The following is a 16762-nucleotide window of genomic DNA, read 5'->3' as shown; positions in this document are numbered from 1 at the left end:
GGGGTTTCACTGTGTTAGCCAGGATGGTCTTGATCTCCTGACCTCGTGATTCGCCCGCCTCGGCCTCCCAAAGAGTTGGGATTACAGGCATGAGCCACCGCGCCTGGCCCAGTTGAGCCTTTTAAAAAAGCCAAGCATTTGGCTGGGCGCAGTAGCTCACGTCTGTAATCCCAGCCTTTGGGAGGCCGAGGCAGGTGGATCACAAGGTCAAGAGATCGAGATCATCCTGGCCAACCATGGTGAAACCCCGTCTCTACTAAAAATACAAAAATTAGCTGGGCAGGGTGGTGTGTGCCTGTAGTCCCAGCTACTCGGGAGACTGAGGCAGGAGAATCGCTTGAACCTGGGAGGCAGTGGTTGCAGTGAGCCGAGATTGCACCACTGCACTCCAGGCTGGTAACAGAGCGAGACTCATCTCAAAAAAAAAAAAAAAAAAAACCAAGCACATCCATTTAAATTTTGGTGGAACTTCTTTATAACATTCCTGATGTCAGCGTATTATAGGTATTGTTTGGAAAATTGTTTATTAAAGACTCAAACAGCCTCTCTCAAGTTCTTTACCTCAACAACAGTTGCTTTGTCAAACAGCTGATATCACACAATTTTTATTGGGGTTATGGAAATGAAACACTAATTTTCTGCATATGTCTGTGAGCATATTCACGACTTTCACTGCTGGAAGTTTAGATACCGCTACTTTCCCAATTTAGGAAAACAAATTTCTGTTATGTGCCTGTGTGGAAAGGTTGAGGCTGCTAAGAATCTTGCTTCTGGGTTTTAGAAGTCTCACTGTGAGACGGGGTGCAGTGGCTCATGCCTGTAATCACAGCACTTTGGGAGGCTGGGGTGGGTGGATCACTTGAGCCCATGAGTTCAAGACCAGCCTGTCCAACATGACAAAACTCTGTTTCTAATAAAATTACAAAATAAGTAGCTGGGTGTGATGGCACACTTCCGTAATCCCAGCTGCTTGGGGAAGCTGAGACATGAGAATTGTTTGAACTCAGGAGGCAGAGGTTGCAATAAAGATTGCAGCGCTTCACTCCAGCCTGGGCAACAGGGAGATGCCTAGGAAATGTTTTCTGCACATATAAAAAGGTTAAATCATTTTCAGTATGGTTTGCAGTTTCTTTGAAATTTGATATACATATTCATAAATTTAATTCTCCATGAACTACAGTATCAAACAGAATACACTCTGTACACCATGCTGAAAAATGGAAACTTTTTTTTTTTTTGAAACAGTCTCGCTCTGTTGCCTAGGCTGGAGTGCAGTGGTACAATCACTGGTCACTGCAGCCTTGACTTCCTGGGCTCAGGTGATTCTCCTACCTCAGCCTCCTGAGTAGCAGGGACTACAGGCGTGCAACACCACACCGGCGAATTTTTTGTATCTTTGTAGAGATGAGGTTTCACTATGTTGCCCAGGCTGGTCTTGGAACTCCTGGGCTCAGGTAATCCACCTGCCTCAGCCTCCCAGAATGCGGGATTACATGTGTAAGTCACCACGCCTGGCTGAAAACAGAAACTTTTCAAGAAAATGTTAAAATTAACTACCAAATTAATAGATGTTACCATATAATGTTCAGAAATACAAATATTTTATGAATTATTCCCAGTCCTATTACCTAGAGGCAACCATTATAAATATTTTTTATGTACAGGTTGAGTATCCCTTATCTAAATGCTTGGCACCAGAAGTGATTCAGATTTCAGATTTTGTAACTTTTTGCATCATACTTATTGGTTCAGCGTCCCTAATCTGAAAAAAAATGCCCCTATGAACATTGAGTCTTGTCTTGTCTTGTCCTGCCCTGCCCTGCCCTGCCCTACCCTTCCCCTTCCCTTCACAGGGTCTTGTGCTGTTGCACAGGCTGCAGTTCAGTGGCACCTTCTTAGCTCACTGCAGCCTCAAGTCCTAAGCTTAAGTGATCATCTCACGTCAGCCTCCCAAGTAGCTAGGACTATAGGCATGCGCCACCACGCCCAGCAAATTTTTGATTTTCATTAATTATTTTTTTGTGTGTGAGACAGGGTCTTGCTCTGTTGCCCAGGCTGTAGTGCAGTGGCTCACTGCAACCTCAGTCTCCCTATGAGATCTCACTATGTTGCTGATCTCAAATTTCTGGGCTCAAGTGATCCTCCCACCTCCGCCTCCCAAAGCACTGGGATTACAGGCATGAGCCACAGTGCCTGGATCTTTTTTTGGACTTTAGGAGTAAGAAGTGAGGATTCTGTCAGCCCTGAAACCTTAGGTCTTCTGGTTTCTTTTTTGTACTCTCAATTTTCTTCGTACTACCTTCAAGGTATAATGTGCCTAAGAAATATTTCCTTGTTTTTCAGGTTCTAAATGGCTTCTAAGAAGTTGGGTGCAGATTTTCATGGTAAGTGGACTGTTAGAATCATGGTTTAAGTTATGATTTGATCAGAGGATTTGGAATCACTTAGCATAGTTTTAAGTACAGTTGCCCCTTTTTGTCTCTTTTAATGAACAGCTTGACAAAAATAAAGTTGTACAACAATGTATCATGTATATCCAAAAGGTCTTCAGAGAACTAAAAGTATTTCTTCAAATGGGTAGTTTAACTTTAGAGTGTCTCTGGTTATTGTACTTGAAACTACTAGTGATAGATTAGGAGTCTGCCTGTTCTGTTTCTTCAGCAGCATCGAAGGTATAGTTACCTTTCCCTTTCCTGTTCCTTAGTCATAGCTCTTCTCCATATGTGTGTGTGAAAAATTCTAACCCTTTGGTTAATGCTTTATATTGTTTTAGTTTAGTTCCCTGTGCCCCATCAAAGGAAGTAATTTACTACAAATCAATCACTGTATTACAGAGGTATCAATACTGATATTTATAATTTTGAATTTGAAATTAATAGTTTCTCTGTCTTTTTTTCCTATGATACAACCTTTCAAAATGGAATACAATAATAAACCATTATCTGCCTTTGGAGGGGAATGGAAGGAGGTACCTAAGAAGTTAAAATTATACCCTTTTTTCATACAGTAGAAGATAAGAATTAAAAACCAGAAGTAGTCAAATAACACAATTACTTTAAAAGAGGTTTTAAAGCCAATTTGCCATGTTAAAAATTGTATCAGCCAGGCACGGTGGCATGTGTCTGCAATCCCAGCTACTTGGGGGCTTAAGGTGGGAGGATTGCTTGATCCCAGAAGTTTGAAGTTGCAGTGAGCTGTGATCATATAACTGCACTCCAGCCTGGACGACAGAGTGAGACGCTGACTCAAACAAAAAAATACATATGTATATCACATCATTGTGAGAATGAGTTACTAGACTGCCTGGGGATGTGTTGGTATGCTCTTCTGAGCTGCGAGTGGTTGGTTGATAAGATCCCTCAGCTGAGTCAGAGTGGTGTAGCAGTGACTGTGATTTTACTTGCTTATGTATTTTATACAACAGCCTTTAAAGTTTGATTTGTCAGTGTGCATATACTTACATAGATAACCTGCCTGAGTTTTAAAAAATCCTTTTGAAGTTATTCAAACTCTGGAATTAGCATTCTTTAAAGAAATCAGGCATCTTATATTTCAGGTAAGCTATTTGCTATTATTTATGGATTATTACAGGTCTTCTTAAAAGTATTCAAATGATAATAGAAAGGCAGATCTGGGCAGGGCACGGTGGCTCACCCCTGTAATCCCAACAGGAGATTAGGAGGTTGAGGCGAGAGGATCACTTAAGGCCAGGAGTTCAAGACCAGCCTGGGCAACATAGTGAGACACTGTCTCTACAAAAAAATTTAAAAATTAGCTGGGTATGCTGGTATCTGCCTGTAGTCTCAGCTACTTGGGAGGCTGAGAGGTGGGAGAAGTGCTGACCCCGGAGGTCAAGGCTGCAGTGAGCCATGATCACGCCACTGCACTCCAGCCTGAATCACATGAGAGCCTGTCTCAAACAAACAAACAAAAGATTCTTGCCGCTGAGCTTAAGAAAAGAAAAAGGGGGAAAAAGGCAGATCTGAATTGCCTTTAGATCACCTTTTCAAGGGAGAAAAGAGAGGACAGAGCAAGGGCAGAGGAAAAGCTTGAGGAGAGAAAATAGCAAAAATGAAAAATTTGCCCTTATTTCAAAAGATAGACTTTCTGTTTTGAATCTTTGGAACATCTGTTTTGATCAGACTGAAAATAGTTGTACCCCATGTTTTGTATTTCAACTGAACATTCCAGAGAGAAGATTATAATTTTGAAGGTGTCTGCTCAGTAAAGACTGGTATTTCCCCATCTCCTTAAATTCCTAACCAGGCTGGGTGCAGTGGCTCACACCTGTAATCCCAGCACTTTGGGAGGCCGAAGCGGGCGGATCACCTGAGGTCAGGAGTTCAAAACCAGCCTGACCAACATGGAGAAACCCCGTCTTTACTAAAAATATAAAATTAGCCGGGGCTGGTGGTGCATGTCTTTAATCCCAGCTACTCGGGAGGTTGAGGCAGGAGAATCGCTTGAACCTGGGAGGCGGAGGTTATGGTGAACTGAGATGGTGTCATTGCACTCCAGCCTGGGCAACGAGCGAAACTCGGTCTCAAAAAAAAAAAAAAAAAAGAATTCCTAACCAAAGTGTTATTTTTAAATTAAATTTAATTTTTTTTTGAAAGAGAGTCTTGCTCTGTTGCTCAGGCTGGAGTGCAGTGGCACAATCTCAGCTCACTGCAAGCTCCACCTCCTGGGTTCACGCCATTCTCCTGCCTCAACCTCCCAAGTAGCTGGGACTACAGGCACCCACCACCATGCCCGGCTAATTTTTTTGTATTTTTTAGTACAGACGGGGTTTCACTGTGTTAGCCAGGATGATCTTGATCTTCTGACCTCATGATCTGCCTGCCTCAGCCTCCCAAAGTGCTGGGATTACAGGCGCAAGCCACTGCGCCCGGCCCAAAGTGTTATTGTTTAAATGAAACTTTCTACCTGAGTAAAGTTTAGGAGAAAAATTTTCTTTCTCCCTTAGGCTGCTTCTCCCTTAACAGGGCTTTTATTGCTGAGTTCCTGGTTGAATTTCACCGGCTTTAGTTGTTTTTTGTTTGTTTGTTTCTTTTTGGGGGGGGAACAAAACAATAAACACCTTTATTACATGGGTGAAGACAAAAACGAGGATTTATTTGTCTTTCCGGGCCTTGATTTTCCTGATAGAACTCCAATTCCTTGCCTTCTAGCACATAGCCATCTGCTTGGCCACACTGTCCCAGCCTTGAAGCGATGCATGCAAGAAGCTTGCCCTGCTGGAACTGCTCCTCCAAGAGACTGCTGATTTTGGCATTCTTTTTCCTTTCATCGATTTCTTCTGAAATTTTTTAGATCATTTCTTGTTTAAAGTCTCTTCTTCCTCAGGAGTCAGTTTGGCTCCTTTCTTGCGGTCCAGGGGCAGTGCATAGTGGGACTCGTACAACTGTCCATACGGTGTGCTGTCGATGAGTATGGTGTACTGTTAATGAGCATGATGCAGTTCTTCACCAGGGTCTTGATACGGACCAGCTCATTATTAGACACATTGTAGACAACATCGATTATCCTTGTTTTGCGAGTACAACACTCTGAGCCCCAGGAGAAATTCCCTATGTCCAGCCTCAGGGCACAGTATTTCTAGTTACCTCCTCGAACGTGGACTGTGTGGATGTGGCAGGGGCCAATCTTGGTGTTGGCAGCTGGGCACCCCACCTCATACTTCCGCTTCTTGTGGTAGGGCTTTCTCTTGCCCGGGTCTTGCGGTGCTTGTGTCAGTTCTCCCGAGAGATGTCCGTTGCTCGGTGCTGGCTGGAAAGAGCTAGTTGGGTTTTTAGAGTAAAGTATCCTATTTTTAGATATCAGGTAGTTTAAGTAAAGAAATGAAGGGGGATAGATGGAGAATATTTAATAGGCAATTGTGTAGGCATGTGAGTACAGGAAATAAGTTTCTGCTCTCTCAAGGCTAAAATTAGAAAGCCAGGAACTAAGGCTGCTCCTTCCACTTCTCAGGAAGCTGCTTAGCCTTTCTTCACTATATGTTTCTATGTCTGAGATCCATTATTATTCTTCAGTTCATAGACTTGCTTTCTTGGCCTAATAGTGTTGAGTACACAGGGCTATAAATGGCCACCCCAGTTAAGGTGCTGCTTGCTACTTGATCTTTCAGTGTCAGTGGCTAGCATCATAGAGACAGAGATTTTATATCTTTTGGTCAGGGTAAACTGATGGCATAGCCTTCTTAGCTTATGAGCCTGTGGATTGATTCCTCCAAAGTTAGGTGTCTGACTGGTCCATTGGGAGGTAAATGGATGTGGGTATAACTTTTCTGTGGCACTTGGGGTGTAGACAAGGAGGTAATAACTGCTGTCATGACTGGATATTAAAATGTATTTTTTTCTTAATATTTGGGACTGAGTAGGTCTGGTGCTGTGCTGTCTTTGATTAGCGCTTGATTTACCTCTGAGTTTATTATTTTCAACTAAAGCTGAACAACTTCACTGTTACTAGTAACCATATATCACTAAATAACAGAATAAGGGAAACAAACAGTTATTTCTCAGACTTCTAGAAATATTATCCATTTCTTATAAAAACTGCATACCATTGGCTTAGTTTGGATAAGGACTTTCTTGGAGCCTGGTGCTTTAAAATCTCAATCCTCTTTAACTGATTCTTGTTTTCATCTAGGAGAAATGTTATTTATCTGGAAAATGTGTTGAGACTCTAATTTATGAAAAAATAGACCCTGTGATAAGATTTGATAAAACTAGCCCCCCTCCTTAAATCAGTTTATTGAAGTATAATTGATATATAAAAAGCTGTACATAATTACATATTTAACGTATACATCTTGATGAGTTTGGGGATAAGTATACACTCATGAAACCATTATCATCATTAAGGCATTAACATTCATTACCTCCCAAAGTTTCCTCCACTCTATTACACAATAGTTGTGTGTGTGTGTGTGTGTGTGTGGTGGGCTGGAGGGATTGCCTGAGACCAGGAGTTTGAGACCAGCCTGGGCAACACAGCAAGACCCCCTGTTTCTTGTTTTTGTTTGTTTGTTTGAGATGGAGTCCCGCTCTGTCACCCATGCTGCAGTGCAGTGGTGCCATCTCTGCTCACTGCAACCTCTGCTTCCTCAAGCAATTGCTCAAGCAATTCTCCTGTCTCAGCCCCCTGAGTAGCTGGGATTACAGGTGCGCACCACCATGTCTGGCTAATTTTTGTATTTTTAGTAGAGATAGGGTTTCGCCATGTTGGCCAGGTTGCTTTGAACTCCCGACCTCAGGTGATCCACCTGCCTTTGTCTCCCAAAGTTCTGGGATTACAAGCATGAGCCACCGTGCCTGGCCTTGTTTCTACAAAAGAATTAAAAATTAGCCAGGTGTGGTGGAGCTTCTCTGTAGTCCTAGCATCTCAGGAGCCTGGGACAGGAGGTTTGCTTAATCCCAGGAGTTCAATGTTATAGTGAGCTATGATCACATATACATTAGGTTGTTTGGTATTGTTCCAGATATCTCAACACTGTTCAGTTTTTTTCCTTTTTCTCTGTTTGTATTTCAGTTTAGCTAATTTGTTTTCACCTAACTTCAAGTCCCGAGTCTTTCTTATGCTGATTATTGTCTTCGCATTAGCGTAGCCTGGCTTATGAACCATCAAAATTTTTCTTTTCTGATAATGCATTTTTCACTTGTGGCATTTCCATTTGTTTCTTTATATTTCCATCTCTCTGCTGAAGTTCCCATCTGCTCACACATGTTTATTTTTTCCATTAGACCCTTTAACATATTTATTATTGTTATTTTAAAGCTCCCTGTCTGATGTTTACAATATCTTGGCTGTCCCTGAATTTGAGTCTGATGACTGGTTCCTCTCTTAATTCTAGATCACATTTTCTTGCTTCTTTCTGTGTCTTACAGTTTTTAATTGAATGCCAGACAATGTATATTAAAAAGCTGATTTTGTAGATGATGTGGCTTGTTTTGTTGTTAGGATATGAGTAACATTTTCTTGTGATTTCACATCTTACAACAGGTATCTATGTAATTTTGTATATTTGTGATTTTGCAAGTGTTACCTGGCCTGTGGCTTTAAGATAGTTTTGTTTGTTTATTTATTTATTTATTTTAAACCCCTTGCTGCAGTAGACACTGATGACTTTCAGATGGTGATAACTGGTCGTGGAATTGCAGATTTTCACTTAATTTTAAGTTTGATCTTACTCTTTTTAAAAAAACCTCAATTTGAATCTCCTCAGAATAAAACCTGAACTAAATATAATGCAGTTGCTCTCCTCTATTGGGAATTTCTCCCCCTACCTGGAATTGTACCTTTTTTTAGAAAAACGGGCAGGTTACAGAATCATAGGCATATCAGCAATTTAGAAAGAAACAAATGAAATCTTCCCAGAGTTCATCCTGAGTTGTTACACATTCAGCCCACTAACTGTCTTCCACCAAAGTGGTGTGCAGAACCTAACTTCAGGGAACTTCCACAACCACAGCCATTAGGCATGCACTTAGTGGCTGTTTAAAAAATTGAACTTAGGAAAATGGACTCAAATATTTTAGGAAGATTTTCAGTAATGAGGACTGAAACTAAAAGGTATTTGAGGTTGAGGCAGAAAATTGTTAACTATAATATTTTAAATTCTTGATACATTGGATAAAAATGGACAGTTCCACTTTGGGAGGCTGAGGTGGGAGGATCACCTGAGTCTGGGAATTTGAGACCAGCCTGGGCAACAAAGTGAGCCCTCAGCTCTACAAAAAAAAGTTAAAAACTAACTGGGCATGGGGGTGCATGCCTGTAGTCCCAGCTACTCAGGAGGCTGAGGTGGGAGGATCACTTGAGCTCAGGAGAATTAGGCTGCAGTGAGAGGTGATGACGTCACTGCACTCCAGCCTGGGTGACAGAGCAAGACCCTTTCTTAAAAAAGAAACCGGGCGTGGTGGCTCACGCCTGTAATCCCAGCACTTTGGGAGGCTGAGGCGGGTGAATCACGAGGTCAGGAGATCGAGACCATCCTAGTGTCTTAATTTAATTTAATGTAACTTAATTTAGGAGAGCTAAGTAATTAAACATGAGGCCAAAGTACATAAGAAAGCGGCAGCCTTTTATTGCAAATACGCACACAATCTCGGGCGAGGTTCCCTGGTCCTCAGGTATGGGGCCAGGGAAGTTGCCCCGGCGCTCTCGGGTGATATTCTCCGGTCCACGAATGCGGGGGCCGAAGAAGTCACCCCGGCTCCTGCCGGCAGTGGACTTTTATGCATTGGTACTGGAAGGGGGAGGGCAGTGGGCGGGATAAGGGCGTGATAGGGGCGTCTCCATAGGCGTGGCCGGGTAAGTTTCGTTCTCTTCGGATTGACTCACCTGGCGCATGCTCGGTTGATCTGCATCTTCTGGGGGCGGGCTGCATTTTCTCGTGAGCGGGTAAGTTGGTGAGGAAGAACCTGGAAGCAACAGGAGTGGTGCCTTCTTGTTTACCTTCCTCCATCTTGTCCCTTCTCCCTCACCCAAACACCTAGCTAACACCGTGAAACCCCGTCTCTACTAAAAATACAAAAAATTAGCCAGGTGTGGTGGCGGGCGCCTGTAGTCCCAGCTATTCAGGAGGCTGAGGCAGGAGAATGGTGTGAACCTGGCAGGTGGAGCTGGCAGTGAGCCAAGATCGCGCCACTGCACTCTAGCCTGGGCGACAGAGCGAGACTTCATCTCAAAAGAAAAAGAAAATTCCTGAGACATAATTGGTTATATTTGGAAGAAATATATTTTCTGATTTTCACAGCACCATCATTAATAGTAGTTAACAGTAGTCTCTATCCATTATTACAAATACTGCTTTCTTTGTTCCTTTTTTTTTTTTTGGAGATGGAGTCTCAGTTGCCCAGGCTGGAGTGCAGTGGCGCGATTTCGGCTCACTGCAGCCTCCACCTTCTGGGTTCAAGCGATTCTCCTGCCGCAGTTTCCCGAGTAGCTGGGATTACAGGTGTGCACCACCAGGACTAGCTAAGTTTTTTTGTATTTTTAGTAGAGACGGAGGTTTCACCATGTTGGCCAGGCTGGTCTTGAAATCCTGAGCTCAAGTGATCCATCCGCCTTGGCCTCCCAAAGTGCTGGGATTACAGGTGTGAGCCACTTTGCCTGGCCACGTTCCCATCTCTTTAAATGCCTTTTTGCCCTTTATCCTACTTCCTCCCTCCAGTAATTACCGAACTATTTGTTCATTCTCTCTTAATAAAGCTTTTAAAGTACTAAGACCCTGGAGGGTTGGGGGATGTGCTAAATAAATCACAATGGCATTGGCTTTGTTAGTAAAAGGAAGCTGGTTTTTAAACCAGATACCTGCAATTGGTGCTAGTGAAAGGAAACAGCAGCCCTTTAAAGGTATTCTACCTCATCTTTTCTGTCCCTAAGCCAGGACCTAGTTTGATTTATAGAATATAAGTTTATCAGTGTGTATCACATTATAATAGTTTGCTATCTGAAAGGTAGGCAAGGAAATCACTTTTTTTTTTTTACAGGATTTTATTTGACTAATATCTTTTATTCATTTATTATTTTTTTTGAGATGGAATCTTGCTCTGTCGCCCAGGCTGCAGTGCAGTGACGTGATCTAGGCTCACTGCAACCTCTGCATCCCAGGTTCAAGCGATTCTCTTGCCTCAGCCTTCCGAGTAGCTGGGACTACAGGCATGTGCCACCACGCCCGGCTAATTTTTGTATTTTTGGTAGAGATAGAGTTTCACCATGTTGGTCAGGCTGGTCTCGAACTCTTGATCTCGTGATCTGCCTACCTCAGCCTTCCAAAGTGCTGGGATTACAGGCGTGAGCTACTGTACCCGGCCTGACATGGAGTCTTGCTCTGTTGCCAGGCGGGAGCGCAGTGGAGCCATCTCAGCTCACTGCAACCTTCGACTCCCAGGTTCAAGCGATTCTCCTGCCTCAGCCTTCCGAGTAGCTGGGATTACAGGAATGTGCCACCATGCCCGGCTCATTTTTGTATTTTTAGTAGAGATGGGGTTTCACCATGTTGGCCAGGATGGTTTCAATCTCCTGACCTCGTGATCTGCCTGCCTCAGCCTCCCAGAATGCTGGGATTACAGGTGTAAGCCACCATGCTTGGTCCCTAATTTTTGTATTTTTAGTAGAGATGGGGTTTCACCATGTTGGCCAGGATGGTTTCAATCTCCTGACCTCGTGATCTGCCTGCCTCAGCCTCCCAGAATGCTGGGATTACAGGTGTAAGCCACCATGCTTGGTCCCTAATTTTTGTATTTTTAGTAGAGACAGGGTTTTACCATGTTGGCCAGGCTGGTCTCGAACTCCTGACCTCAGGTGATCCACCCACCTCTGCCTCCCAAAGTGCTAGGATTACAGGCGTGAACCACCACGCCCGGCCTCATATCTTTAGCACAGTACTTTTTTTTTGTAGTTTTTCTCCCTCAACTCCTTGTACTTTTTTTTTGCAGTTTTTCTCCCTCAACTCCTTGTTACCAATCTACAATAGAACTAGTTATTTAAGAAAATTTAGTTATTATTATTATTATTGAAATGGTGTAGTGCAGTGGTGTGATCTCAGCTCGCTGCAACTTCTTCTTTCCAGGTTAAAGCAGTTCTCCTGCTTCAGCCTCCTGAGTGGCTGGGATTACATGGGCACACCACCATGCCCAGCTAATTTTTTGTATTTTTAGTAGAGACGGGGTTTCACCATGCTGGCCAGGCTGGTCTCAAACTCCTGACTTCGTGATGTGCCTGCCTTGGCCTCCCAAATTGCTGGGATTACAGGCGTGAGCTACCGCACCCGGCCAAATATAGTTATTAATGTGGATAGATTTTATCATTTTTGTGTATCATCTATGCTTATTAGTGTTAAACAAAAGACTTAATTGTGTGCTTGTTAACTTGACTGTAAATCTTTCCAGTGATTCTTAGTGCCAAAGTTTCAGCTTTGTTTCCAGTTAATCAGGATACTAGCCAAAGTTAGAATCTTTCAATAACATTTGAGTCCCTGTTTTCAAAGAAAACAGACAAAAATTCTTTAAAATTAGAAAGAACTTTTGTTCTAATCTTCTAAAATATAAGCATTTTATAAGTGCCATAGAGTGTAAGTGTTGTAATCAACACTTAGTTTTGTTGGTAAGCTGTGGTGGCTCCCAGCACTTTTTTGGTGGTGCTGGTGCGGGGGATGACATCTGTCTGGTACATTTTTGTAACTTTGTTCAGATCTCAGACATATGCTTGTATCATGTATGAGTAATCTGTTAAAAACATTTGCATGACTAGCCTTGTCATTTTTGGACAAATAATTTTCAATTTTCATATTAAATATAAGTTGGAACTGGGTGTGATAGTTCATGCCTGTAATCCCAGCAATTTGAGAGGCTGAGGTGGGAAGAATGCTTGAGCCCAGGAGTTGGAGACCAGCCTGGGCGACATAATGAGACCCTGTCTTAGCTACTCAGGAGGCTGAGGTGGGAGGATTACTTGGGTCCCAGAGGGCAAGGATGCAGTGAGCCATGGTAGCACCACTGTACTCCAGCCTGGGCAAATGTCTCTTAAAAAAGTTACATATATATGTATGTTGGGGTAGGGGTTGTCTTTATTTTTATTTTTATTTTTATTTGAGACGGAGTTTCGCTCTTGTTGCCCAGGCTGGAGTGCACTGGCGCATTCTTCGCTCACTGCAACTTCCGCCTCCCAGATTCAAGCAATTCTTCTGCCTCAGCCGCCCAAGAAGCTGGGATTACAGGCATGCGCCACCATGTCTGGCTAAGTTTTTGTATTTTTAGTAGAGATGCAGTTTCACCATGTTGGCCAGGCTGGTCTCGAACTCCTGACCTCCACCTGCCTCGGCCTCCCAAAGTGCTGAGATTAGAGGTGTGAGCCACTGGGCCCGGCCAAGGCATGTCTTTATTATTAATTCTTCATTCATTGAACAAATTTCATCAGCCATATATTATACTGAGTTTGGGTGATACAGATATGAAACATTTCTCCCCTGTTAAGGGACACTCAAATTCTTGCTCAAACTCTCTGCAGGAAGGTTACAAAAACAAACTATTAACAGTACATAGAAGTAAGTCCTAAGGTGGTAGTATTAACTGGGTATTCTGAGGTTGACAAAGGAGTTGTTCTTGAGGCTCACTGCACCCTCTGCCTCCTAGGTTCAAGCAATTCTCCTGCCTCAGCCTCCCAAGTAGCTGGGACTACAGGCATGTGCCACTACGCCCGGCGCATTTTTGTATTTTTAGTAGAGATAGGGTTTCACCATGTTGGCCAGGCTAGTCTCAAACTCCTGACCTCAGGTGATCCATCTGCCTCGGCCTTCCAAAGTGGTGAGATTTGGCTTGGGCCACTGCACCTGGCCTTTTGAGTTCATTCTTAAAGGGCTAAATAATAATTACTCAAGTAAATAAGGGTAGGGATGTGATAGGCATTGCCAGCCATGAAAATAGCACATCTAAAAGTATGACCACACTTGGAAAATTTCCTAGGGTGTTAATAAATGTGATTTCCAAGAGTGTTAAATTACTAAATTGAACACAGTTGTGAATTTAATTTGCTAGCTAAGTGAGCGATAGTTCAAATGTTGTAATTCTGGGCAGAAGTTAGATGGGAAAGAGATGGGAAAGACACCCATTCCCACAAGGCTTGGGAGTAGGGGCATTCTTCCTGATCGAGAGTTTCAGGTGTATCTGCAGAATACCTATCCCAGGAAATGGGAATGATGACAAGATTACAAGTATTTTCTGACCTTGATAATTCTTGAGATCTACACAGTTCTTCTAAGGAAAGAAGTCATCTTCGTGGAAGAGGTGTAATTGTCTTATTCTGTGTCTGTGAGCATCCAAGAAAATAGTGTGAGGCTGAGAGGTAAACCTTCCTTTACCAGCTGCCAATATTGAAAAACAAAATTTATTTTATCAATTGTATTTCATTGTCCACGATGGTTCTGCCAGTAAATTAGCCTCCCAGAGCTGCTCCAGAAAAGAAAACATGGCCCCGTTTGGAGTATATAGCTATTGAGTCATATACAAGAGGCGTTTTCCTTTTATCTGACCCTGTGAATAGATGGTCATGTTCTGGTCTTTCCATGTTGTTCAGTTATAATGGGCAAAGAACCTTTAGGAGATTAAAGCAGCTCCATTGTGTATGACTTGTGTTCCTGATAATCTTATTCAGAATCCCATGATTTTGTCTGGTTTTCCCTTTATCATGTTAGTGTTGTGCTGCCTAAGTATTTCCATATTGTTCTAGAATGTAGTGTTTTTTAAGCTAGAGTACTACTTTTTTTTTTTTTTTTGAGATGGAGTCTCGCTCTGTTGCTCAGGCTGGAATGCAGTGGTGCATTCCACTCGGCTCACTGCAACCTCCGTCTCCTGGGTTCAAGCGATTCTCCTGCCTTAGCTTCCTGAGTAGCTGGGTTTACAGGCACACGCCACCATGCCCGGCCAGTTTTTGTATTTTTAGTAGAGACAGGGTTTCACCATGTTGATCAGGCTGGGAGTAATTCTTTGTATTAATTAAAAATGATTTTTTTCTAAAGTAGAGAATCCTAATCAAGGAGATTCTTTTCTGGGGAGTCTCATCCGTTCAGCAGTGTTTATTAAATGTTGATGTGTGCCAGACCATGCTGAAGGTTTTGAAAATACATCATTGAATAAGATAGACTTAAATACTTGCCCACAAAGAGCCTATATTTCTTTGGGAAAGAGAAACAATAAATATAATTAAAAAGTCAATTTATAATGTTAGAAGGCAATAAGTGTTATGGGGAAAAGATGGTAATGTGGGAGTATTGTAGTGAGGGTGGGGTAGTACTTTTAAGTAGGGTGGGTCAGTGTAAGCCTCACTGAGAGGGTAACGTTTGAGCAAAAACTTGAAGGAGTGAGTCATGTGACAGAAGAGTGTTCCAGTTAGAAGGAACAGTCAGTACAGAATTTTTGAGGTGGATGGAGCCTGTCATCTTTAAGAGCAGCGGTCACCATAACTTAGTACAGTGAGCCAGAGAATGACTGAAAGGAGATGAGGGCAGAGAGACTGTGGGCCTCTTAGACCACTGTGAATACTTTGGCTTTTACACTAAGTGCCATTGAAAATAAACTCCTAATAATACTGAATGAGTAGAATTTCCTTCTCAGAGATTTAGGGTCAAGGAAAAGGTAAGCAGTCAGAGAAGGAACTCTGTAACTTCTAGACTTAGGATAGCAAAAATCAATGCATATCCGTTAGACATAAGATTATGGCAAAACAAATAATGAAGTTCTTTGCTGATATTTTCTACTTTATTTTTGATTATAGGGACTTTCAGTTACCTTGATGATGTCCCATTTAAGATAGGAGACAAATTCAAAACACCAGCTAAAGTTGGTCTACCTATTGGCTTCTCCTTGCCTGATTGTTTGCAGGTTGTCAGAGAAGTACAGGTAAGTGGTAATTTTCAGTTAAAGTTTAGTGCATTTAAAAGTTTAAAGAGTAAGAATTTGATGTATAGTGAAATAAAAAAACTACAGTTGCAAGCAGAATCACTTTTTGGTCAATGATGGACCGCATATACAATAGTGGTCCCATAAAATTATAAGGGGCTGGACGTTGTGGCTCACGCTTGTGATCCTAGCACTGTGGGTGGCCAAGGTGGGAGGATCACTTGAGCTCAGGAGTTTGAGACCAGGCTGGGCAACTTAATGAGACCTCGTCTCTACTGGGGGGGAAGAAAAGTATATATATATGTACCTATCACATAGTGACATAGTAGTAACCATTGTAACGTGGTAGCACAATGCATTACTCAAGTGTTTGTGGTGATGCTGGTGTAAACACATCTACTGCATTGACAGTCTTATAAAAGTATAGCACATACAATTCAGTATAGTATGTAATACAAATAAATGACTGTTACTCATTTACATATTACTATGCTATACTTTTTAGCATTATCCTTCTACTTATTAAAAAAGTTAACTGTAAAACAGCCTCAGGTAGGTCCTTCAGGAGATATTCCACAGGAGGGCATTGTGATCATAGGAGATGACAGCTCCATGCATGTATTGATCCTGAAGATCATCCCGTGAGACAAGACGGGGAGGTGGAAAACAGTGATGCTGATGATCCCATAGGCCTAGGCTGATGTGTGTGTGTTTGTGGCTTCATTTTTAAGAAAGAAGTTTAAAAAGTAAAAAAAAAAAAAATTAAAGATCCAAAAGCTTACAGAATAAGGGTATAAAGAAAAATGTTTTGGTACAGTTGTATGATGTGTTTGTGTTTTAGGCTTAGTTCAGAAGAGTAAAAAAGTTTTAAAAATTTAATGTTTATAAAGTTAAAAAAAGTCACAGTAAGCTCGAGTTAATTTATTGAAAGAAAAATTGTTTTTTACAAATTTAGTATGGTCTAAGTGTACAGTGTTTATAAAGTCTATAGTACTACTGTGTACAGTAATGTCCTAGGCCTTCACATTTACCCACCATTCACTTACTCACCCAGAGCAACTTCCAGTCCTGCAAGCTCCATTTATGGTAAGTGCCCTATGCAGGTGGACCATTTTAAATCTTTTTTTTTTCTTTTTTTCTTTTTCTGAGATGGAGTTTCATTCTTGTTGCCCAGGCTGGAGTGCAGTGGTGCAATCTTGGCTCACTGCAACCTCCGCCTCCACCTCCACCTCCACCTCCATCTCCATCTCCTGGGTTCAAGGGATTCTCCTGCTTCAGCCTCCTGAGTAGCTGGGATTACAGGTGTGCACCACCATGCCTGGCTAATTTTGTATTTTTAGTAGAGACAGGGTTTCACCATGTTA

The 16762-nt window shown here is 42.2% G+C and overlaps 1 protein-coding gene across 5 annotated transcripts in view; it reads left to right on the top strand.

The window, feature by feature from the left end:
- The window catches only part of UBAP1 (ubiquitin associated protein 1), an 85824-nt gene that overhangs the window by 50358 nt on the left and 18704 nt on the right, over positions 1–16762 (top strand). For 4 of the 5 annotated variants that reach the window (XM_011950553.1, XM_011950554.1, XM_011950556.1 and 1 more), the window contains 2 exons: positions 2344–2384; positions 15274–15398. In XM_011950553.1, the coding sequence (XP_011805943.1) occupies positions 2351–2384; positions 15274–15398 (159 nt within the window). In that variant the 5' untranslated portion in view covers positions 2344–2350. The remainder of the gene's footprint in view (positions 1–2343; positions 2385–15273; positions 15399–16762) is intronic. The other variant, XM_011950557.1, reaches the window with a different exon arrangement.

The sequence above is a fragment of the Colobus angolensis genome, unplaced genomic scaffold, assembly GCF_000951035.1.
Source record: "Colobus angolensis palliatus isolate OR3802 unplaced genomic scaffold, Cang.pa_1.0 Scaffold308, whole genome shotgun sequence".
In the NCBI taxonomy this organism is placed as follows: domain Eukaryota; kingdom Metazoa; phylum Chordata; class Mammalia; order Primates; family Cercopithecidae; genus Colobus; species Colobus angolensis.
Note: the sequence above shows the minus strand (reverse complement) of the source record. Positions and strands in the feature narration are given on the sequence as shown.